Source organism: Schistocerca serialis, chromosome 6 (assembly GCF_023864345.2).
Source record: "Schistocerca serialis cubense isolate TAMUIC-IGC-003099 chromosome 6, iqSchSeri2.2, whole genome shotgun sequence".
Lineage (NCBI taxonomy): Eukaryota > Metazoa > Arthropoda > Insecta > Orthoptera > Acrididae > Schistocerca > Schistocerca serialis.
The window spans coordinates 575,868,903-575,893,097 of NC_064643.1; the positions used below are offsets into that span (position 1 = coordinate 575,868,903).

Genomic DNA, 24,195 nt, shown 5'->3' on the forward strand with positions numbered 1-24,195 from the left:
CCTTTTTTTCTAAAGACAAACTTAATGTGTAGTAAGGAATCTCATTTTTCCTTCTGGTACATCATTGATATACTCTTCATCTGCAGTGGATTATTTACAATAAACTTCATGAGGGAATAAATATAATCTGAAACAGTAGTCAGAATGCCCAATGTCTTAAACTTATGTCCACAAGATGCTCATGGATGAACACCGCATATTATTCTTTAAGTACATTCCTGGGCAATGAAGACTTTCTTTCTAAAAGATGAGTTACCCCAGAACATTTTTCCAGATGACATTACTGAATAAAAATATACAAAATATGCCAGTTTACTGATTTGTCTCTACACAACATTTGCAATGATTCTAAGCTCAAATCTGGCTGAACTGAGTTGCTTTAGGAGTTTAAAATGTACTTTTTCAAACAATGGATACTCCAGTGGGAATATCAACAATGTAGGAAAAGATAGATTGCTCCTTACTGTAAAGAAGACATGTCAAGTTGCAGACAAGACAGGCATGATTAAAACACACTCACATGTAGCATTCAGCCACAGCCTTCATCAGTAAAGAGACACGCGAACACACACACACACACACACACACACACACACACACACACACACAGAGTGAGTTAGGCAAGGTTCAGTATTGGTTTTGGGTTGAGTCTGGTATAATTAGTACCAAGAAAGTGTTTGTGCTTTAGGGACTAGGAGGATGAGGGAATACATTTAACAAAACAAACAAAACAAGCATGATTGAATTTGGGAGTGTGATAAAAGGTAAGGCCCTTGGGAAGTACTGATACTTTTTTGGGCTGAGGCATTTGGGAAACAGGCTCATGATTGTGTTGTGGGTCTGTTAAAACTCTGGGTTATGTTGGGTGGTGGGAGTGGGTTTTTGAGATTGTGGTAAATGTGTAGTAGGTCTGCAAGGCAGTGCTTGGCAGCTGTGAGGGGGTGTGTGGAAGTCTGATGGTGGCTCTTGTGGTGGTGGTTCAGTTGCATTGTGCATACTGCTCTAGTTCCTGTATGGCATGGTTTTCACTCTGGGAGACGGGCTGCAGGAATTGGGGATTGCAGAGCAGGAGAATTTTGTGGATGGAGAGGAAGTAGTTCAAGAAGGTTCGGGCCTGATTCATAAGGTTTTGCAGGACTAGGTTGTTGAGGGCTGTGGACTGACGGAATTGGAACAGTCAGAGGTCATTTTGGAAGGAGGAGATGGATAATTTTATGGGAAGTCTGTTTGGGGCAAGCCCATGAGCTAGGCACCAATATGGGAACAGTACGTGGAACTAGATTCTGGTTAGCGAAAGGGAAACTTTTCTGTATTGGTGAAAATATAAAGAGCAAGGATCCATAATGAAGGATAGCAAATATTTGCATGTACTGTTACAGTACAGTACATGCTTCCTACCTCATTTGTAAAGTCTGATGTATGAATCCAAATTTCTGTAGCTGTGCAATTGTGGTCATTTCACATTATACCAACTGTCTCCCTTAAGAATCATCAGGTGAATTTTTTCTGTGTTTCACCAGGTAAATTTTTTCTGTGTTTCACCAGGTACTTGCAGTCACAGGTCTTGCAAAGAAGTATTCACGACTTATTTATTTATGTATTCATTCATTCATTCATTCATCCATCCATCCATCCATCCATCCAAGGATTGTATCACAATGATACAGGGGTTTTCATCATAATACAATGAAAATAAATAGCTTTAGGCATATGCCTGAATGCTAGAGGGGAAAAAAATGGAAATCCTAAATCAGAATGGCCAGACGGGGCAAACTCAATTGTCCTGTTATGAATTCATTGTCTTAATAGGTGCACTGTCTCATTCCTTTTGATCCCAGTTGTTCAATGTTCTTTTGATCATATACAATTTCCTTCAGAAGCAGTGGCCACTCCTCGAGTTTTGCTGCCCCTTTTTACTCCTTTTATTATAACAAATATCAGACTGTTTGGAATCAGTCTATCAAAAGAGCATGTAAAATTCCTTTATGTAAACCTTTTTGCTTGTAGCGAGAAACAAACCAACATTTTCTGTTGACACTAGACATAGCTTGAAACATCAGGTGAAAAGTATGTTTTTTATGGATAACTCCACATACATATTGCAAAAATTAAATTGTATATATCTGTGGAAACACCAGGGAAAATGAACCTGGTGTTTCACAGGAGAGGCATCACGTGTATGTGGGAGGTTGTAATATAGTCTTTGACCTTCATGGAAGACCGATCTTTAAATTTTTTGAAAGTGATTCATCTTAAGTTGCAAAACATCAATACAGTTGCATAGTCCACTGGGGTTTGATGAGCTTATATTTGACACTCATACTCTGAAGAAATCCATCCATGGCAAATAATGTAAAATCATCTGTTATCAACCAAGGGGGCTAATACTTAACTTTTCCCCCATCATATCATCTGGAGACAGTACTTCAGTTTAATAACCAAACGGATGTAAAAGTCACTTTAGCTATTCTGAATGCATGTCTAAATTGTGTCATGCAATTATAGGATACACGTATCTTATTTCACACCATAATTATAGTACTGTCTGCTACTAGACGTGCATCTTTGTGAAGCTTTTACACTTACTACAAGGTCCATGAACCATGGACCTTGCTGTTGGTGGGGAGGCTTGTGTGCCTCAGCAATACAGATAACTGTACCATAGGTTCAACCACAATGGAGGGGTATTTTTTGAGAGGCCAGACAAACATGTGGTTTCTGAAGAGGGGCAGCAGCCTTTTCAGTAGCTGCTGGGGCAACAGTCTGTGAGATTGACGGATCTGGCCTTGTAACACTAACCAAAACAGCCTTGCTGTTCTGGTACTGCAAACGGCTGAAAGCAAGGGGAAACTACAGCTGTAATTTTTCCCGAGGGCATGCAGCTGTACTGTACGGTTAAATGATGATGGCGTCCTCTTGGGTAAAATATTCCGGAGGTAAAATAGTTCCCCATTTGTATCTCCAGGCGGGGACTACTCAAGAGGACGTAGATATCAGGAAAAAGAAAACTGGTGTTCTACGGATTGGAGTGTGGAATGTCAGATCCCTTAATGGGGCAGGTAGGTTAGAAAATTTAAAAAGGGAAATGGATAGGTTAAAGTTAGATATAGTGGGACTTAGTGAAGTTCGGTAGCAGGAGGAACAAGACTTTTTGTCAGGTGAATACAGGCTTATAAATACAAAATCAAATAGGGGTAATGCAGGAGTAGGTTTAATAATGAATTAAAAAAATAGGAGTGCGGGTAAGCTACTACAAACAACATAGTGAACGCATTATTGTGGCCAAGATAGACACGAAGCCCACGCCTACTACAGTAGTACAAGTTTATATGCCAACTAGCTCTGCAGATGATGATGAAATTTATAAAATGTATGACGAGATAAAAGAAATTATTCAGGTAGTGAAGGGAGACGAATATTTAATAGTCATGGGTGACTGGAACTCGAGAGTAGGAAAAGGGATAGAAGGAAAGATTGTAGGTGAATATGGATTGGGGGTAAGAAATGAAAGAGGAAGCCATCTGGTAGAATTTTGCACAGAGCATAGCTTAATCATAGATAACACTTGGTTCAAGAATCATGAAATGAGGTTGTATACATGGAAGAATCCTGGAGATACTAGAAGGTATTAGGCAGATTATATAATGGTAAGACAGGGATTTAGGAACCAGGTTTTAAATTGTAAGACATTTCCAGGGCACAATTCCTGGTCACAATCTATTGGTTATGAACTGTAGAGTAAAACTGAAGAAACTGCAAAAAGTTGGTAATTTAAGGAGATGGGTCCTGGATAAACTGACTAAACCAGAGGTTGTACAGAGTTTCAGGGAGAGCATAAGGGAACAATTGTCACGAATGGGAGAAAGAAATACAGTAGAAGAAGAATGGGTAGCTTTGAAGAATGAAATAGTGAAGGCAGCAGAGCATCAAGTAGATAAAAAGATGAGGGCTAGTAGAAATCCTTGGGTAACAGAAGAGATACCGAATTTAATTGATGAAAGGAGAAAATACAAAAATGCAGTAAGTGGAGCAGGCAAAAAGGAATACAAACGTCTCAAAAATGAGATCGACAGGAAGTGCAAAATGGCTAAGCAGGGATGGCTAGAGGACAAATGTAAGGGTGTAGAGGCTTATCTGACGAGGGGTAGGATAGGTACTGCCGACAGGAAAATTAGAGAGACCTTTGGAGAAAAGAGAACCCACTTGTATGAATATCAAGAGCTCAGATGGAAACCCAGTTCTAAGCAAAGAAGGAAAAGCAGAAAGATGGAAGGAGGATACAGAGGGTCTATACAAGGGCAATCTACTTGAGGACAATATTATGGAAATTGACGAGGATGTAGATGAAGATGAAATGGGAGATACGATACTGCGTGAAGAGGTTGACAGAGCACTGAAAGACATGAGTCGAAACAAGGCCCCGGGAGTAGACAACATTCCATTAGAACTACTGACGGCCTTGGGAGAACCAGTCCTGACAAAACTCTACCATCTGGTGAGCAAGATGTATGAGACAGGTGAAATTCCCTCAGACTTCAAGAAGAACATAATAATTCCAATTCCAAAGAAAGCAGATGTTAACAGTTGTGAAAATTACCAAACTATCAGTTTAATAAGTCACAGCTGCGAACTACTAATGTGAATTCGTTATAGACGAATGGAAAAACTGGTAGAAAACGACCTCGGGGAAGGTCAGTTTGGATTCCGTAGAAATATAGCAACACGTGAGGCAATACTGACTCTACGACTTATCTTAAGAAGCTAGATTAAGGAAAGGCAAACCTATGTTTCTAGCATTTGTAGACTTAGAGAAAGCTATTGACAATGTTGACTGGAATACTCTCTTTCAAATTCTAAAGGTGGCAGGGGTAAAATACAGGAAGCGAAAGGCCATTTACAATTTGTACAGAAACCAGATGGCAGTTGTAAGAGTCGGGGGCCATTAAAAGGAAGCAGTGGTTGGGAAGGGAGTGAGACAGGGTTGTAGCCTATCCCCGATGCTATTCAATCTTTATATTGAGCAAGCAGTAAAGGAAACAAAAGAAAAATTCAGAGTAGGTATTAAAATCTATGGAGAAGAAATAAAAACTTTGAGGTTCGCCGATGACATTGTAATTCTGTCAGAGACAGCAAAGGACTTGGAAGAGCAGTTGAACGGAATGGACAGTGTCTTGAAAGGAGGATATAAGATGAACATCAACAAAAGCAAAACAAGGATAATGGAATGTAGTTGAATTAAGTCGGGTGATGCTGAGTGAATTAGATTAGGAGATGAGACACTTAAAGTAGTAAAGGAGTTTTGCTATTTGGGAGCAAAATAATTGATGATGGTCGAAGTAGAGAGGATATAAAATGTAGACTAGCAATGGCAAGGAAAGTGTTTCTGAAGAAGAGAAATTTGTTAACATCGAGTATAGATTTAAATGGCAGGAAGTCGTTTCTGAAAGTATTTGTATGGAGTGTAGCCATGTATGGAAGTGAAACATGGACAATAAATAGTTTGGACAAGAAGAGAATAGAAGCTTTTGAAATGTGGTGCTACAGAAGAATGCTGAAGATTGGATGGGTAGATTACATAACTAATGAGGAGGTATTGAATAGCATTGGGGAGAAGAGGAGTTGGTGGCACTACTTGACAAGAGGAAGGGACCGGTTGGTAGGGCATGTTCTGAGGAATCAAGGGATCACAGATTTAGCATTGGAGGGCAGCATGGAGGGTAAAAATCATAGAGAGAGAGCAAAAGATAAATACACTAAGCAGATTCAGAAGGATGTAGGTTGCAGTATGTACTGGGAGATGAAGAAGCTTGCACAGGATAGAGTAGCATGGAGAGCTGCATCAAACCAGTCTCGGGACTGAAGACAGCAACAACAAATGGAAACACACACAGCAAGACATACATTGCTGGTTTTGTGATTACTGTTTTGTGTATCTGTTTCTCAGATTTGGAACGTGTCTGTTAGGCTCAGTAAGTAGTTTATCTTTGATAGGTTTGCAACATAATCTCTAATTACCTCATGCTGCTAGATTTGGTTCACAGTTGCACCTGTTAACATATGTTTTTCATTACTTCTTCATACCTGGCTAAGGTAACTGTATATACTTTATTCGTAATGGTTTGTTTCTTGCAGTTGTGAATAGCTCTTGTTGATTAGTCTCTTCGATCTGATGTACTCTGACATACTTGAGAAGCTTGCCAGATTGCCTATTGGGAATAGTGCTTGTTAGTGACCTCATAACTGTGGCACCCAAGTCTGTCTTCAGAAGTCCAAAAATTACACATGTGATTACCCTGTCACATTAGCTTCTCATCCCTCACTTACCTCTCATTGAGCATCACACATTAATTTCTTGGCCTGTGCAAATAATTCCTGTAATGAAAAAGTGTCATCACACAGAAGCATATAACTGTAGGCCTATATTACTTCTGTCTGTTCAATGCAGAATTATGGGACAAATTTTACACTGTTTTTGGAGACTAAAAGATTCCCCTGTAGTACTCAGCATGAATTTTGAACGCCACAGCTCTGTGAAACTCTGCTTTGTTCTGTTATAAGATCCAGAATGCAGTATATAATGGCACCTGGGTTGATGTTGTGTACTATTTCCACACCATTGCAGAAAATATTAGAGTATCATTGTATTGGATGAAGGAATTTGTAGCAGATAGAACTCACTATGTCATCTTAATGGGGAGAAATCATTAAATGTAAAAGTAGCTTAGGGCACAACTTGGTGGAGTGAGATAGAACTTTCACCATTCACAATGTATAAAAATGACTTTGTGGATAATGTAAGACCTGCAGAAAATCAATGATTGGTTCATGGTCTAGCAACTGAATCAGGGAACTAGTGTTTGATGTATGGACTTTCTGTTGACTTCAACATAAAAAGATATTTGTATCAACACAGAATTTGATTGTGGGATTAAGATCTGTAATTTAGTGCAAAACAGTTAAAGGTAAGACTAGATGCTAGGCTTTCTGCTTCAAAGATGCAAAATAAAGAAAGTAGGTCTCTAACTACAACAGAATGCTTAGGTTTATACTTAGAGCTCTTACTGAACCTCATAAATAGCATGGATAATGAAGGAGTAGTAGGGATGTGACTTTGAACTTTTAAAAAGAAAAGAAAAAATAGGAGAAGCATAAGAAAAACATAAGATTACTCATGTCTTATTCTCACATGCCAGAACCTCATTTCCTACCTTTCAAATCAATAGTTCTCCTGCAAAACTTGCAGGACTAGCACTCCTGGAAGTGAGGATATTGTAGAGACAAGGCTTAGCTACAGCCTGGGCAGTGCTTCCAGAATGAATTTTTCATGCTGTAACGGAGTGTGCGCTGATATGAAACTTCCTGGCAGATTAAACCAGTGTGGCCAACCAAGACTCGAACCCAGGATCTTTGCCTGTTGCAGGCAAGAGCTGCACCAACTAAGTTATCCCAGCATGACTCATGATCCATCCTCTCAGCTTTACTTCCGCTGGTACCTCATCTCCTATCTTCAAAACTTCACAGAAGTTCTCCTTCAAACCTTGTAGGACTAGCACACCTGGAAGAAAGGATATTGTGTAGACATGACTTAGTCACAGCCTGGGAGACATTTCCAGATATATTATTTATTTATTTAAGCACATGCCCCTGAAAGGCAAAAGGTCCCGGGTTCGAATCCCAGTCCAACGCACAATTTTAATCTGCCAGGAAGTTTTATATCAGTACACATTCCGCTGCAGAATGAAAAATTCATTCCAAAAACATGAGGTTACAAATGTAAACAAATAAAATATTTATATATAAAAAACAAAGAGGCTGTGACTTATCAAACGAGAAAGCGCTGGTAGATAGACACAATAAAAAACACACAAACACTCACACAAATTTCAAGCTTTCTCAACCCAAGGTTGCTTCATCAGGAAAGAGGGAAGGAGAGGGAAAGACGAAAGGATGTCCCCATATTGGCATACGGAAGTGAGACATGGGTAATGCACAAAAGTGACAAAAGTAGAATACAAGCTAGTGAAATGAAGTTCCAGAGGAGCAGGTTGAGTGTAACAAGACGAGACAGATTGCAAAATGTGTATGTGAGGGAAAGACTAAAGGAGGAACCAGTACAGGACAGGATAGAAAAATCAAGACTGCAGTGGTATGGACACATGAAGAGAATGGATGAGGGAAGAATTCCAAAGAGAATGTTTGATCAGCAACTGGAGGGGAAGAGGCCCAGGGGAAGACCAAGAGATAGATGGGTGAAGGGAGTGAAGGAATGTGTGGCGAGAAGAGGAGAGAACTGGACGAAGGTGGAAGAGGGGGAATGGTGGAAAGACAGAACACGATGGAGAGGCTTGTGTTCCCGACAGACCCAGCCAGTGGCTGGAAACTGTCCAAGATGATGATGATGATGATGGTAAGGAGTCATTCCAATCCCGGGAGCGGAAAGACTTACCTTAGGTAAGTATGATATATGATATATCATGTTTACCTGTGTCTGTATATGTGCGGATGGATATGTGTGTGTGTGCGCGAGTGTATACCTGTCCTTTTTTCCACCTAAGGTAAGTCTTTCCGCTCCCGGGATTGGAATGACTCCTTACCCTCTCCCTTAAAACCCACATCCTTTCGTCTTTCCCTCTCCTTCCCTCCTTCCCTCTTTCCTGATGAAGCAACCTTGGGTTGTGAAAGCTTGAAATCTGTGTGTGTGTTTGCGTGTTTTTTATTGTGTCTATCTGCCAGCACTTTCTCATTTGGTAAGTCATAGCATCTTTGGTTTTTACATACATTTTTCCCACGTGGAATGTTTCCCTCTATTATATTCAAATGAAATATTTGTTTTATTTACATTCATGTGTGAAGTATTTTTATAGAATGTGTGTATGATCAATATCACCAAACAAGCTATATCAAATTTATTTACCACTGATTATTTCTTTCTGGTATGTGTTGAAACACAAAAATGAAAGCTATTCAATTCTTGACCAAATTTATTTGAAAAGCTGTCTTATATGTTTACAGTAAGCAATAAAATAAAGTGTGTGTCTGTTAGCACTGATCTAGAACTGATAAATGTCATATACCAATATTATATACTGTACACAAAAATGTCATGTGTTAGGTACAAAAGAAACTGCAAAGTTTGGAGAGAGTCCATTTATTGCACTGCACCAAATGGACACTAAAGTCCACCCGCAACTAAGTGATTAACAAGCATGAGTTTCAAAACTTATACTATAGATACATTAGGAGAAAGCGCTGTTACTGTTAACCCTGTCTGGGGCATGGCACACTTGGCTGTTGTGGATATCTGCCTCAGTCAAAGGATTAAATTACCTGCTGATAGCAGCATCTTAAATCTCTCCTTCTTTCTTTGTCTCCCTTTGTTTTGCCATCAGACACCTTTTCTATCCCCTGTGTTCTTCCTTCATAATTTTTTTGCTTCTTGTTTATCAGAATTTTGCCATTTGCTCTAATCCTCTATTAACTGGTGGATATTAACTTCTCAGTCTTAATTTATTTGAGATTGCCTGACTCCTTCTCTCACTGCATTATTGTAGTGTAGAGTATGACCTTTACGTTGGACTATGCTTTGTACAAACTGTACTTCAGAAATATTAAATTGTATTGCCGTGAGATTCATCACAATATTTATTTTTAGTGAGTGCTAAATTTCTCTGTCTTAATTCAATTTATAGCATTTATTCACAATACACAACATTACTTAATTTTTGTATGTGTGTTTAATACATATGTGACAATGATTAGTTTTCTTTCTATACTGTTGCAGACATCAGACAGACATTTACTGTTTTATAAACTTGGTGTGGTTGCTGAGCAGAAAGGTCTTTATGAGCAGATTGACTCACCTCATCCCAATTTGAAACGAGATAGTGCTGAACTTTTTATAAAAGAGGTTGTTCCACCTCTTCTTTTGTCTCTTGTAAGTACAATTGAGAAGCTTCTCTTTCCATGCTTAATTCTGATTTTTTCACAACAGTAATGCTTTTGTAACTAGTTTTAATTAACCGTTATGCTCACCACATTTTAATTTGAACATTTGTCAGGAAAATCTCTATAATGTTAGAGTTCCATTTATATCCATAAACACATGCAACTAATTTTACTGTGGTGTGACACTGCAATTGTTTCAACAACAGTAAAAGTTTTTGTTTCATAACTTCCTTGGATTGTGTAATAGATAACAAGATTTGGGAATTAGAAAACATAGGTATGATGTGTGTGACTTGATGTCTCAGGGGGTAATAGGTAGACTAAAAATCCAAAGGCCTGGGTTTAATCTTTGTTGTTGTTGTTGTTGTTGTTGTTGTTGTGGTTGTTGTGATTGTTGTGGTCTTCAGTCCTGAGACTGGTTTGATCAGCTCCCCATGCTACTCTATCCTGTGCAAGCTTCATCATCTCCCAGTACTTACTGCAACCTACATCCTTTTGAATCTGCTTAGTGTATTCATCTCTTGGTCTCCCTCTACGATTTTTACCCTCCTCGCTGCCCTCCATTACTAAATTGATGATCCCTTGATGCCTCAGAACATGTCCTACCAACCGATCCCTTCTTCTTGTCAAGCTGTGCCACAAACTTCTCTTCTCCCCAATCCTATTCAATACCTCCTCATTAGTTGTGTGATCAACCCATCTAATCTTCAGCATTCTTCTGTAGCACCACATTTCGAAAGCTTCTATTCTCTTCTTGTCTAAACTATTTATCGTCCATGTTTCACTTCCATACATGGCTACACTCCATACAAATACTTTCAGAAACGACTTCCTGACACTTAAATCAATACTCGATGTTAACAAATTTCTCATCTTCAGAAACGCTTTCCTTGCCATTGCCAGTCTACATTTTATATCCTCTCTACTTCAACCATCATCAGTTAATTTGCTTCCCCCAATAGCAAAACTCCTTTTCTACTTTAAGTGTCTCATTTCCTAATCTAATTCCCTCAGCATCACCTGACTTAATTCGACTACATTCCATTATCCTCGTTTTGCTTTTGTTGATGTTCATCTTATACCCTCCTTTCAAGACACTGTCCATTCCGTTCAACTGCTCTTCCAAGTCCTTTGCTGTCACTGACAGAATTACAATGTCATCAGTGAACCTCAAAGTTTTCATTTCTTCTCCATGGATTTTAATACCTACTCCGAATTTTTCTTTTGTTTCCTTTACTGCTTGCTCAATATACAGATTGAATAACATCGGGGAGAGGCTACAACCCTGTCTTACTCCCTTCCCAACAACTGCTTCCCTTTCATGTCCCTCGACTCTTATAACTGCCATCTGGTTTCTGTACAAATTGTAGATAGCCTTTCGCTCCCTGTATTCTACCCCTGACACCTTCAGATTTTGAAAAAGAGTATTCCAGTCAACATTGTCAATAGCTTTCTCTAAGTCTACATATGCTAGAACCTAGATTAAGGAAAGGCAAACCTTTGCCTTTCCTTAATCTAGGTTCTAAGATAAGTCGTAGAGTCAGTATTGCCTCACACGTTCCAACATTTCTACGGAATCCAAACTGACCTTCCTCGAGGTCGGCTTCTACCAGTTTTTCCATTCGTCTATAACGAATTCACGTTAGTAGTTTGCAGCTGTGACTTATTAAACTGATAGTTTGGTAATTTTCACAACTGTCAACATCTGCTTTCTTTGGGATTGGAATTATTATGTTCTTCTTGAAGTGTGAGGGAATTTCTTGCAGGAAAATGGAACAGATGTAGGCAGTATCTATCTTACCCCTCGTCAGATAAGCCTCTACACCCTTACATTTGTCCTCTAGCCATCCCTGCTTAGCCATTTTGCACTTCCTGTCGATCTCATTTTTGAGATGTTTGTATTCCTTTTTGCCTGCTTCACTTACTGCATTTTTGTATTTTCTCCTTTCATCAATTAAATTCAGTATCTCTTCTGTTACCCAAGGATTTCTAGTAGCCCTCGTCTTTTTACCTATTTGATCCTCTGCTGCCTTCAACTATTTCATTCTTCAAAGCTACCCATTCTTCTTCTGCTGTATTTCTTTCCCCCATTCCTGTCAATTGTTCCCTTATGCTCTCCCTGAAACTCTCTGCAACCTCTGGTTCTTTCAGTTTATCCAGGTCCCATCTCCTCAAATTCCCACCTTTTTGCAATTTTAATCTACAGTTTATAACCAACAGATTGTGGTCAGAGTCCACATCGACCTCTGGAAACGTCTCACAATTTAAAACCTGATTCCTAAATCTCTGTCTTACCATTATATAAGCTATCTGAAACCTTCCAGTATCTCCAGGTCTCTTCCATGTATACAACCTTCTTTCATGATTCTTGAACCAAGTGTTAGCTATGATTAAGTTGTGCTCTGTGCAAAATGCTACCAGGCGGCTTCCTCTTTCATTCCTTACTCCCATTCCATATTCACCTACTACATTTCCTTATCTTCCTTTTCCTACGATCGAGTTCCAGTCACTCATGACTATTAAATTTTTGCCTCTCTTCACTATCTGAATAATTTCTTTTATCTCATCATACATTTCATCAATTTCTTCATCGTCTGCGGAGCTAGTTGGCATATAAACTTGTACTACTGTGGTAGGCATGGGCTTCGTATCTGTCTTGGCCACAATAATACGTTCACTATGCTGTTTGTAGTAGATTACCCAAATTCCTATTTTTTTTTTTTTTTTTTTTATTCGTTATTAAACCTACTCCTGCATCACCACTATTTGATTTTGTATTTAGAACACTGTATTCACCTGACCACAAGTCTTGTTTCTCCTGCCACTGAACTTCACTAATTCCCACTATATCTAACTTTAACCTATCCATTTCCCTTTTTAAATTTTCTAACCTACCTGCCCGATTAAGGGATCTGACATTCCATGCTTCGATCTGTAGAATGCCAGTTTTCTTTCTTCTGATAGCAACGTCTCCTTGAGTAGTCCCCGCCCGGAGATCCGAATGGGGGACTATTTTACCTCCGGAATATTATACCCAAGAGGACGCCATCATCATTTAATCATACAGTAAAGCTGCATGCCCTCGGGAAAAATTGCTGCTGTAGTTTCCCCTTGCTTTCAGCCGTTCGCAGTACCAAAACAGCAAGGCTGTTTTGTTTAGTGTTACAGGGCCAGATCAGTCAATCATCCAGACTGTTGTCCCTGCAACTACTGAAAAGGCTGCTGCCCCTCTTCAGGAACCACACATTTGTCTGGCCTCTCAACAGATGCCCCTCCGTTGTGGTTGCACCTACGGTACGGCTATCTGTATCGTTGAGGCACACAAGCCTCCCCACCAACGGCAAGGATAGTTTATGGGGGGGCACTTCATATTATTTCATGTATATTGAGGCCCACCAGTGAATAAGGCCGATACCTGCACTTTTTCCCTCTTTTTTGAGGTGGTTAGGCCCACCAGTTAACAAGACCGATACGTGCACTTTTTTCCCTCACTTTTGAGGTGGATGTGCTTCCAGAGGAGGTCAAAATCATTGTTTTTTGCTGCAGCGCGAAGCTAAATTTCCCACCTCTCATGTGGGGCTGTAAATTTCTTTGCTTTGGGTGTATGTCTCCCCATTGTACATATGACACGACCATACATCTATTTTAATTATGCGAATGACCACCCTCCTCTATCCCCAAAAAGTGCCACCCTAACCAAGGAATGCAAAATCCGGGAATTCTCACTTTTAAGCTCAGAAAAATGCTGGTTTTTATCCAGTCTGTGATATCAGATTCTGCTGCTACTGTGACCATACCATCGGCAATGCCTGTTGTTTTTGCTCCCTCGAAGTCGACCTCTGGGAGAGTTGATAGGCCCCCCTCTATAGTGTTTCCTGTGCCACGATCTTCGGGAATCATTCCCCACACCTGGCAAGAGAAGAAACATCCTCCCCTGGCATCTACTGGTAACAGGACCCCCCCCTCCCCCCTTTCAGGACAGTCCCCTCAGAAATCTACATACCACTGATCCAACATGACCCAGTGGCTCGAGGACCCGACTGTGGGTCCCAGTGCCGCTTACTCTTTGTCCATTCCTACACCAGCAATGGATAAGCAAGCCCTCACACGATCCTTGACTGCCAAAAGATGTGAAAGAGAAAAAGAAGAAATCTCTTAAGGAGGCTTCTCTGCCAACACCTAAGGTGTCAGATCCCCACATGTCGTCATATTTCGAACTGATATCTGTTGATGTTCGTTCCACTACCACTGGTTACATTCACACCTAAGCAGAACACCTTCCATGTGATAATTCAATGGAACTGCAATGGATGTTATTGTCATCTGAGAGGACTACAACAATGAATGAGGCAGACAATTACTTGCCTTGAGATGACTGTCTTAATCAAACAAGTGTCACTTTGCCCCCAGCCCCCTTTCTCACTTTTTTCTATTTGAGTATGCCATTGTGCACCACCCCTCGTGGGGAAGTACCACTTCAACTGGTTGGGCTTTCTAATTAATCAGCTTAAACCTTGATCTGTCTTTTCTCAATGATGGTACTACTATGCACTTTATTGCCACCCCTGGCAACTTTTTGGATATCAGCCTTATGATCTCTCCCTCCTGTCAGATGGCTTCACCACAGCGGACACTGCATGACAATCTTTATGACAGTGATCACTTTCTGGTGATCCTTGTCACTGCCTGATGGACCACTTACCACACTGGGCTCTTCAGAGAGCCAACAGGCAGTGATATTATACCTTCATCACCAACTTTGTGCCCCATCCTTCAGATAATGTAAGAGAGGTTGCAGGAGATGTCTCTGACTTGATCCCGTGCTGCTGGAAATTTTATCCAACTTTCTATGGGCTCACTCGTCCACCAGCCAGTACCAATTGGACTGAAGGCACTTGGACAGTTATTCAGAATCACTGAAGGGCCTGCATTGTCTCAAGCAACATCAGTTGTAGACCACCCTCATCACTTTGAAGTGGCTCCACACTAATTCTTGCTGTCCAATTAAATGCAGTAAGAAGGGATTCTGGGAGTGTTACACCTCATCCTTGGGAATCCTAGGTGTGGGCCAAGCTCTGTAATCTACAGAGTCACTTAATATCAACAACTGTCAATGGTCTCCTCGTTAATGACAGTATATCTACCAATGTGTTGGTTCTTGCTGAACACCTCGTGACACACGTTGCAGTAGCATTGGCATTCTTTTCTTATCCAGCCGCCTTTCGAATGTTCAAGACATGCTGAATTATGTAATAAATCTTTCACTAACTAGGAACCGCTTCAGGCTCTTCATAATCAGATGCTCCAACATTGGAATGCTACTCAGACTCCATCCACTTAGGGTCTTTAACTGTGTTTGGCTAGAAGGTGTTTTCCTTTCACGCTTCCCAGGTAGTATCATTGTTCCTCTCCTTAAACCAGTCAAAAACCCAACATCCATTGACAGCTACTGACCAGTTAGCCTCAGCAGCGTGCTCAGAAAACTGCTTCATAGGATGGTAGCTGGACAGTTATGCAACCAACCATCTGGTTATGTTGGAAATAGCATCTGACAGGCTTTTTCTAGATGCCAACATTTCACTGCAGTTTTTTTAGAACTACATAAGGCGTACAGCACTGCATGATGCCATCATATTTTACTTTCACACCATGACTGGGGCATTAAAGGGCACTTAAGGCTCTTACCATTTCTTATTTGTCAGTTTTTGTCTCATCTGTTGTTTCATGTTAGAGATTGTACATCTGTAAGTTCACTATGTGTCTAGGAGAACAGCATCATGCAGGGCTCTGTGCTAAGAGTTACACTCTTCAGTGTGTCCATTTGTAGGCTAGTGACTTCTGTCACCTATCTGCTGTATGTGGACTACTTTTGTATTTCGTATAGCTCTCAATCTGTAGTCTCGGCTGAATGGCAGCTCCAAGGAGTCATCTGAAGGATCTCCTTTTCACATGGCTTCCATTTCTCACCTGCAAAATCACAAGTCATTTATTTCTGCTGTACTAGCATGGTCCATATTGGTCCAGCACTCTACTTGGGTACCCAGTACTTGGAGATTTTTACACCATGCGAAGTTTTGGAGTTTTGGGCCTCTGCTTTGATAAAAAGCTGACATGGCAACCCCATATTTGTCAATAAAGGCCAGCTGAATGTGAAAGCTTAATACTCTCTGCTTCCTTGCCCACATTTCTGGGATGCAGATCATGCTACTCTACGCCATATTGACTAGACCCTGAACTTGTTCTGATTGGACTATGATTGCCAGGTGTATGGCTGAGCTGAACATTCGGTTTTGAAACTATTGGGTCCAGTGGGAAATTTTGGCAGAAATAACAGAGGTCATATGTTAATTAAATTTGCTAAGAACAAAATGTTTGTCCTTAATACATTCTTCCAGTCAGACTGGTCACCTGTGCCTCCTGGACTGTTCCATAGACTGAAGCAGAGATCTTACATCTTTAGTTCCAACATTACCAACTCTTGCTCCCTTGTATGATCACCGTCTGAAAATACCTTGTTGTCCAACTTATCAAATTATTTTTAATGTAAGGGGCATCAATCTCCTGACACTCACCTGCAGGTGGGATTACAAGTTGGAATGCACCTCAAGGCATTCTACCGGGACCTACGGGTAACCTCCTCAGAAAGTGCTCCATACATAGCTTCATAGTTTGGTCAGATTTCTAGCAGGCATCACTGACTCTGTTGCAAGATGATGATAAGTGATTTTAATATGGAGAGGATAGGACAGAAACTAAAGAAAGACTCTCCAGTGGGAAATTTTGGCAGAAATAACAGAGGCCATATGTTAATTAAATTTGCTAAGAACAAAATGTTTGTCCTTAATACATTCTTCCAAAAGAAAACATACAGGACATAGATGAGGTAAGCACCAAGTAGAACTAAAAATAAAATTGGTCATATTTTACAGTTAAAAAATACTACAGTATGTGTGTAAAACAGATACAAAACTATAAAGAAGTCATCTAAGAAAAATGAGGTGTATCAAATTAAACTAAGCAACAAGTTCAGCACATTAGAAAATGAAAGCTGTGCAAACATAGGCTAAAGGGAACAAAAGTGTTTATCTGAACTACAAAAGCTGGATAGGTACAAAGAGATCAAAAGGAAATAATCTCAAATGTAGTGAAGTAATTATTAGCTTCAAGCAAACCCTAATATAAATACGGTACAATATGCTGAAATAAACAAATCTATTTGGAAATTTTTGAGAGGATGTGAAAGGATGGATGCAGATGTGAAAGGATGGATGCAGATGTGATAAGAGAAACAATTGAAAACAATAAGAGGATGAAAAAGACAAAATAAAAACTTATATTCACTAGACACATTTAATCAGTTACTGCCTCACAGCCTCTGCCATATGGATACACTTCCCACCAACAACAGCTTTTCTGAATTGCGCAGGTGGGAACTTTCCCTGCAGTACATCCTACATTCCCGTAACCCTCCTGGCCTCAACCTTCATTAGTCACTGTCCTCACCCATCCAACCCCCTCCCTGTTCCCATTCCAGCACTACACAGCCATCATTTCACCGCCACACCCAGTCTTTTAATTTATTTTTATTTTTGTTTTTATTTCTCTCCTTTCCACTACTTACCCCCTCCCCCCTCCGCACCTTCTCTCCTACCTTCCATCTAAACTGCAACACTTCACTGTCCGCCACTCCCACCATGCTATCCCTCCCCCTCCCCGCCCCAGCCTCCTCCTACCCCCACCCAGTCACCACTCCCATCATGCACTGGTGATGCTGCTCGCACTGTAGTTTCAGCTCTCTGAGACTGCGGATGTGTGTGCAAGTTGCGCTTGTGTGTGTGTGTGTGTGTGTGTGTGTGTGTGTGTGTGTGTCTACTGCTGACAAAGGCCTTAATAGCTGAAAGCTATGATTGTGTGAATCTTTTTATTGCGCCTATCGCGGCTCAGCATCTCTGCTATATGGTAAATAGCAACTTTCCTTCTGTCATATTGTTTAATCAGTTAAGGTAGATTTGGACCAGGTAGTAAGGGGGATGGATGTACTTCCTTCATTACTGATTCCACAATTCCATGCAATTTCACCTGGACACCAACACTATAGTAGTGATTGTTGCATCATTTTTATTTAGTTACAGTGTAATAGTTGTGTAATTTTGCTTGAGTAGAAAAAATTTGAATGTAAATACTAGAAAAAAACTATTAACCACATTCTGCAGATCAGTAAGATAATTATTTAACTAAAATAAACTAGATGACTTTAACCATGCAGATATTAGTGTTACTTTTTAAATACTTATTCAATTATGTGTATTATTATTGTGTGGAACCTGTATAAATAATTTTTATGTTTTGTCCCCCCTCTCCCCTCCTCCGTCCATCTCCCTGTGTTCCTTCCCCCGTTGAGGACGTATGACATACAGGCATGGCAGCGCGCTGATCAACCAAGTATAACAGTTCTATAGATTGTGTGGTTGGTTGCAGGACAAGGAGGTACTTGTAGATGGCCGCATAACAAGTCTAGTATGTATTCGAGATGAGTTAATGTTGGCAACCTCATTGGGACATGTATTGAGATATAAATGGGATGGGAATCAGAACCGTGATTACTGTTTAGATTTAAAAAGAGTGCCATTTTGCATAGACCAGCAAGTATCTAAAGGTGAGATACTTTTTGTAAATAGTTAATTCCCTGGTCTTAAATGAAAAGTGCCTTATTGATGTTTGTGATTACAGCTGTGCCCATCTTAGAAGTGAATGTCCATGTCATTGACATAGAGTATTCTCCATTGGTTGGTGGTTTTGCAGTTGTTCTTAGTGATGGAAGAGCAGCTTTCCTTACAGCTCCATCTTTGAAATTTGACCCGAATGTAAGTTATTTCCAAAATCTTGTTTTGATTGTTATGTGAATCTTCAGCTTCATCTCACTATTATTATATATTGCTCTGACTTGATTTATTTACTTTACTTAATCTTTGTTTTGCATGCCAACACTTATGCATAAATAGAATGACTACTGTTTTCTCTCTCTCTCTCTCTCTCTCTCTCTCTCTCTCCAGGTAAGAGTAGCTATTAGAATTATGCTTTTTTTATTAAAAATCTTGAAATGTGTGAATTGCAGTTATTATTTTTTAATATTTTTGTTATAATTTATTATGAGTTTTGTTTTGTTACATTGCCAATTATTTAAGCATCCCCTGGGACTCTCAGAGGAAGAGCTGGTAAGCAGACAGCCAATACATAAAATCAGTATTGTATTGTAACTTGTCTCAAATATAGGTTAGATGACCTAACTTCAGTACACAATAGATCTTTGCAAGAGATAAAGCTCCAAAAATATTTTGACACTGAATCTCAAGCTTTTGCTCTAACATGGTTTATTCTTCAGGAGCTATGGAGGAAAAAGCAATGGGAACAGTGGAATGAGATGAAGGTGATTTGATTTTCAAACTGTCAAGAGCCACTTCTTGAGAGAAATATCAAGAAATTCAAGGATCAAAGTGCAACATATTTTTAACACTGGAAACAAAAATATGTCATTAAAATTCTTGAGAAGAAATAGAGCACCAAAAAGAGACAGTTGGATCTTCAATAAGAAATTAAGCACCATCAGCAGAAAATGACGAGGAGGATAGAAATAACACCTAACAAAATGGAGCAAATCACATGTGTGAGGTTGGAAAGTACCTTATGTGAAGAAAATGGGTTAATGATATTTAAGATAAAAAAATAAAATGTGAGAAATTAGATTTGCTTGAAGTTACTGGGGGTTTGCTAAAGTGCCACATTTACTTCGATTTCATCTCACAGCTTTTGTAAGAAGTGTTTGAGTAGTGTAGTGGTTAAGGTATTACAGTCAGCCACTGACTACTTATTCAGTTTTGTAGAGCATAAATGCCCTTTCAAAATGTTTGCTTTGAGTTGCAGCCACCACTGAGAGATACGTTGAGGTGACAAATCCTAATATCATGTTGGACCTCTTTTTGCCTGGGGTAGTGCAGCAGCTCGATGTGGCATGGACACGATAAGTCGTTGGAAGTGCTCTGCAGAAATATTGAGCCACACTGCCTCTGTAGGTGTCCATAATTGTGAACATGTTGGCGTTGCAGGATTTAACTGACGTTTCGGTTATAAATGCTTAGTGGGTGGCCAAATCAATCACTCAAATTGTCCAGAACGTTCTTCAAACAAATCTTGGACAATTGTGTCCCGGTTACATGGTGCATTCTCGTTCATAAGAAGTCCATCGTTGTTTGGGAACATGAAGTCCAAGAATGGCTGGCTGCATATGGTCTCCAAGTAGCTGAACATAACCGTTTCAGTCAATGATTAGTTCTGTTGGATCAGAGGGCCCAGTCCACTCCATGTAAACACCGCCCTCACCATAACAGATCTACCACCAGCTCGCACAATGCCTTGTTGAAAACTTGGGTTCATGGCTTCAAGGGGTCTTCACCACACATGAACCCTACTAGCAGCTCCTACCACTTGAAATCAGGACTCATCTGATCAGGCCACAGTTTTTCAGTCGTCTAAGATCCAACCAATATTGTCACAAGGCCAGGGGAGGCATTGCAGGCGATGTCATGCTGTTAGAAAAGGCACTCGCGTCAGTTGTCTGCTGCCATAGTCCATTAACACTAAATTTCGTCACACTGCCCTAACAGGTATGTTTGTCACATGTCCCACTGTGATTTCTGTGGTTTTTCACAGTTTTGGTTATCTGTATGCATTCACAACTCTACACAAACTCTGGAAAGTCCAGGAAGGATTTGTGACAGTCTTTTTGTTGAGCTTATCTGCGACTCAGCATCTCCACTGTGTGGTGAATATTGTCTACACAAACACTGCTGCTCTTTGTTGTTAAGTGAAGCAGTTTTCCACTGTGTTGTCCATGGTGAGATGTAATATCTGACATTTTATATTATAGGCACATTTTTGTCGTTATGGCTCTCAGAATATTGAATTCTTTAATGATTTCCAAAATGGAATGTCCAATGTGCATAATTCCAACTACAGTTCAGTGTTCGATGTCTAACAATTCCCTTCGTGCAATTAATGTGTACAGCGATATGCCCAACCTGTATCTTATGTGGTGTGCTATAGAGTACTATATTAGTACTATATTCCGTATATTGTGTTTGCTCTTGCTATAACAATTGCCTACACAATTTCTGGCAAATAACATGATATTCTAAAGTTTCCTCTTAACCAGTCCAGCTAACTCATGATAAACAGACCTGAACTTATAAGGAGGGAACTGATGCCTGTAAGCAGCATTAGGAAGGTAGTGAAATATTTCTTCTTAGCAAGTGCAACAAGAAACAAATTACAGAATAGTGCAACCAGTCTCAACTATTCATTTCTGGGTATAAAAATGTGGAGTATCAATGTATAAAATTCAAGAGTATTGCAATTTGTCTTAGATGTGTGTGCCAAGCACTCTCATGTGATATAGGAAAGACCTGTCCCTGTTCAATGACTGTGTTACGAAGTTGTTACAGAATCAAAAATAGTTTTTTTGTTAGATTTAAACCAAATTAAATCAAATGAATATAAGGAAAGCAGTGTAAGAAGTCTTCAATGAACATGAAGTAACATTTTTGCTACAGTTTTGATGTTAATGTTATTTTCATAAGCAGATAAAAGCTGTATGTGCAGATTTCAGTGATCGTATTGGCATTGAACTGGAGTATAATTCAGAGAAGACCAGAATACTGAACTCAGTCTTCCAGAATTGTTTGATAGTTAAGGATAGTACTGTACTATCATTCTTCCTTTAATCATCACAAAATTGACAAAGTGAAAGTTATTGAGATAACTAATTGTGGAACACAAAATTAACTAAAAATTACTTGACAGAAGACGGGTTGCTTGACCTAATGAGCTACCTGTATGATTTTACATTGACTATGCAAAAGAACTCAGCTTCCCATTCACTGGATATTGCACAAGCAGAACACCAATGCTTGAAGTCCATGAAACCATTGTGGCACTCGGGAAACAACCCTGTTGCGCCCCTTTCCAGTGTCAATACTTACAGTGGAAATGCAGGTACTGACAGTGGTGCCTCCTTACTGTCAGTCCACTTTGTCATTACTGACTGTCCCCATCGAGCATACAAAGGGACATCAGATGGATCAGGAACTAGATCTGGAGATTTAAGATCATATTGCTTGTATTTATTTTCGTCAAATGATAAATAAAAATAAATGAATAGTCAACTGTCCTTAGCCAGGCACTCAGGTCAAAATTAATCATGTAGAGATCTATCTAAAAATTCATGGTTCCATGGTGGCTCAAAACCAGTGAACCACGAGGTGCATATGCTTGCCTGTTTCTGCTACCTTGCCTGTGCACCGACACTTCTCCGACACCCAGGGGCCTCTGAAACATCATTCAAACTAGATACCAACTGTAGCTGTTGTAACATAAAATCATCCTACAGTTAATTTGAGAAATTTTTACTCTGACAATGTGAATATTTAGATATGCGAGGTTCAATGTATTACCTATTGGTGACGTGTGAAAATTTGTACCAGACTGGGACTCAGACCCAAATTCCTGCTTATTGCAAATGGTCCTCTGAACCATTAGGCTATCTGTACTTGCCTGCCAGACTGACCTAAACTACCATAAGTCACACTGTGTACATCCCTGTACCACAGTCTCCTACATTAATCACTAAATGCTCATAGTTATATTTTGTATTTCCATGCCAGTAAAATTGAGACAATGAGAACGGAGACCTATGATGTTATTGTCTTTTGTCTACCTCAACATGTGATATTTGCTGGATAAACAGACGTTGTAGATGAGACAGCTGACCAAAATTAATTCCGAATGGAAAATCGAAATGAAGTCCTATGCTTCTTGACAGAGCGTAGGGGAACGATGCAGGAGACCCGCACCACCATACTAAGCAAGATCCTAATGGAGGTGGTTTTCCGTTGCCTTCCACAGACCTAATTGGGATGGATGGATGGATGGATGGATGGATGATGAAGACGATGACACAACAACACCCAGTCATCTCGGGGCAGGTGAAAATCCCTGACCCTGTCGGGAATTGAACCCGGAACCCCATGCTTGTGAAGTGAGAATGCTACCACGGGCTGCAGACTAATTCAGAATAAATTCACTAAATGTGAATAAATTGGCATCAGCTGTGTTAAGTGTTGTCATACTACCTATTGGTGACATATGCAAATAAATATTACATGCCAAGGTGTGGGTATCATAGGTCTCGATTCCTCATAGCCTCTTCCTATTGGTGTGAAAACACAGGGTATAGCTGCAAGCATCTAGTTATGAATGTAAGATATTGTGGTGTAGGGATGTAGATAGTGTGACATGTGGAATTTTGGGTTGGTCTGGGAGGCACACACGGATAGCCTAATGATCAGGGCGATTGCTCGTGATAAGTGGCAAATCTGCATTTGGGTACCAGCCTTGCACAAATTTTCATATTTCATCAATTGGTAGTTCATTGATACCTAACACAGCTGAAGCCAAGTTATTCACATTTAGTGAATTTATTTTGAAGTCATTTTGGTTGTCTATCTTTTGTCAACGATGTCTGTCCATTCACACATGCAAGTGAATATTTAGACTAATGAAATTTATAACAGATAACAAAAACTATTTACAAAAGATAATGTTAAAATTGTGCTTAATAGCAATTGGTTTGAACTAAATAATTTAATTGATGACAGTTATCCAACAGTCATAATGCTTACTTCTGCAGATATGGAGGTTAGATTAGTTCACAACTTCAGGGCTGCCACCTGACATGCTTACGTCATCAGACATAACTCTCTCAGAGTGTACTGCACCTTGCAATGTATGATGTGCCGTGGGGGTCCTCCTGCGGGAAGTTCCATGGTGTTGGGCTTCCCAAGAATGAAGAGCTTCCCTGGGAAGAAGTGTCTCAGAAGGCTGTGTTAAATCTTTCTAGCTGATTAATAAATACATTGCTTATGAGAAATATATTCTTTCATGCTTATTCCAAGAGTGATTGATTAATACCAGGGTAGATGGATTTCAGAGCAAGAGTCCAACTGACAGATTTCAAACCCACAATCAAGAAAGTCAACTGGAACCCTCGCAAATGGGGACTGTGTGTGTGTGTGTGTGTGTGTGTGTGTGTGTGAGAGAGAGAGAGAGAGAGAGAGAGAGAGAGAGAAATGTCTTGTATGTAGGTAGAGACGTGAAAAAAAAACCACCCCCTCACGTCTGTACCTACATACAAGACAA

The 24,195-nt window shown here is 39.9% G+C and overlaps 1 protein-coding gene across 1 annotated transcript in view; it reads left to right on the forward strand.

Moving 5' to 3' along the window:
* Positions 1 to 24,195, forward strand: part of LOC126483654 (guanine nucleotide exchange factor subunit Rich) — a 291,359-nt gene that overhangs the window by 37,761 nt on the left and 229,403 nt on the right. The window contains exons 3-5 of the mRNA XM_050106716.1: positions 9,782 to 9,934; positions 18,424 to 18,601; positions 18,676 to 18,809. Coding sequence (XP_049962673.1) covers positions 9,782 to 9,934; positions 18,424 to 18,601; positions 18,676 to 18,809 — 465 coding nt within the window. The remainder of the gene's footprint in view (positions 1 to 9,781; positions 9,935 to 18,423; positions 18,602 to 18,675; positions 18,810 to 24,195) is intronic.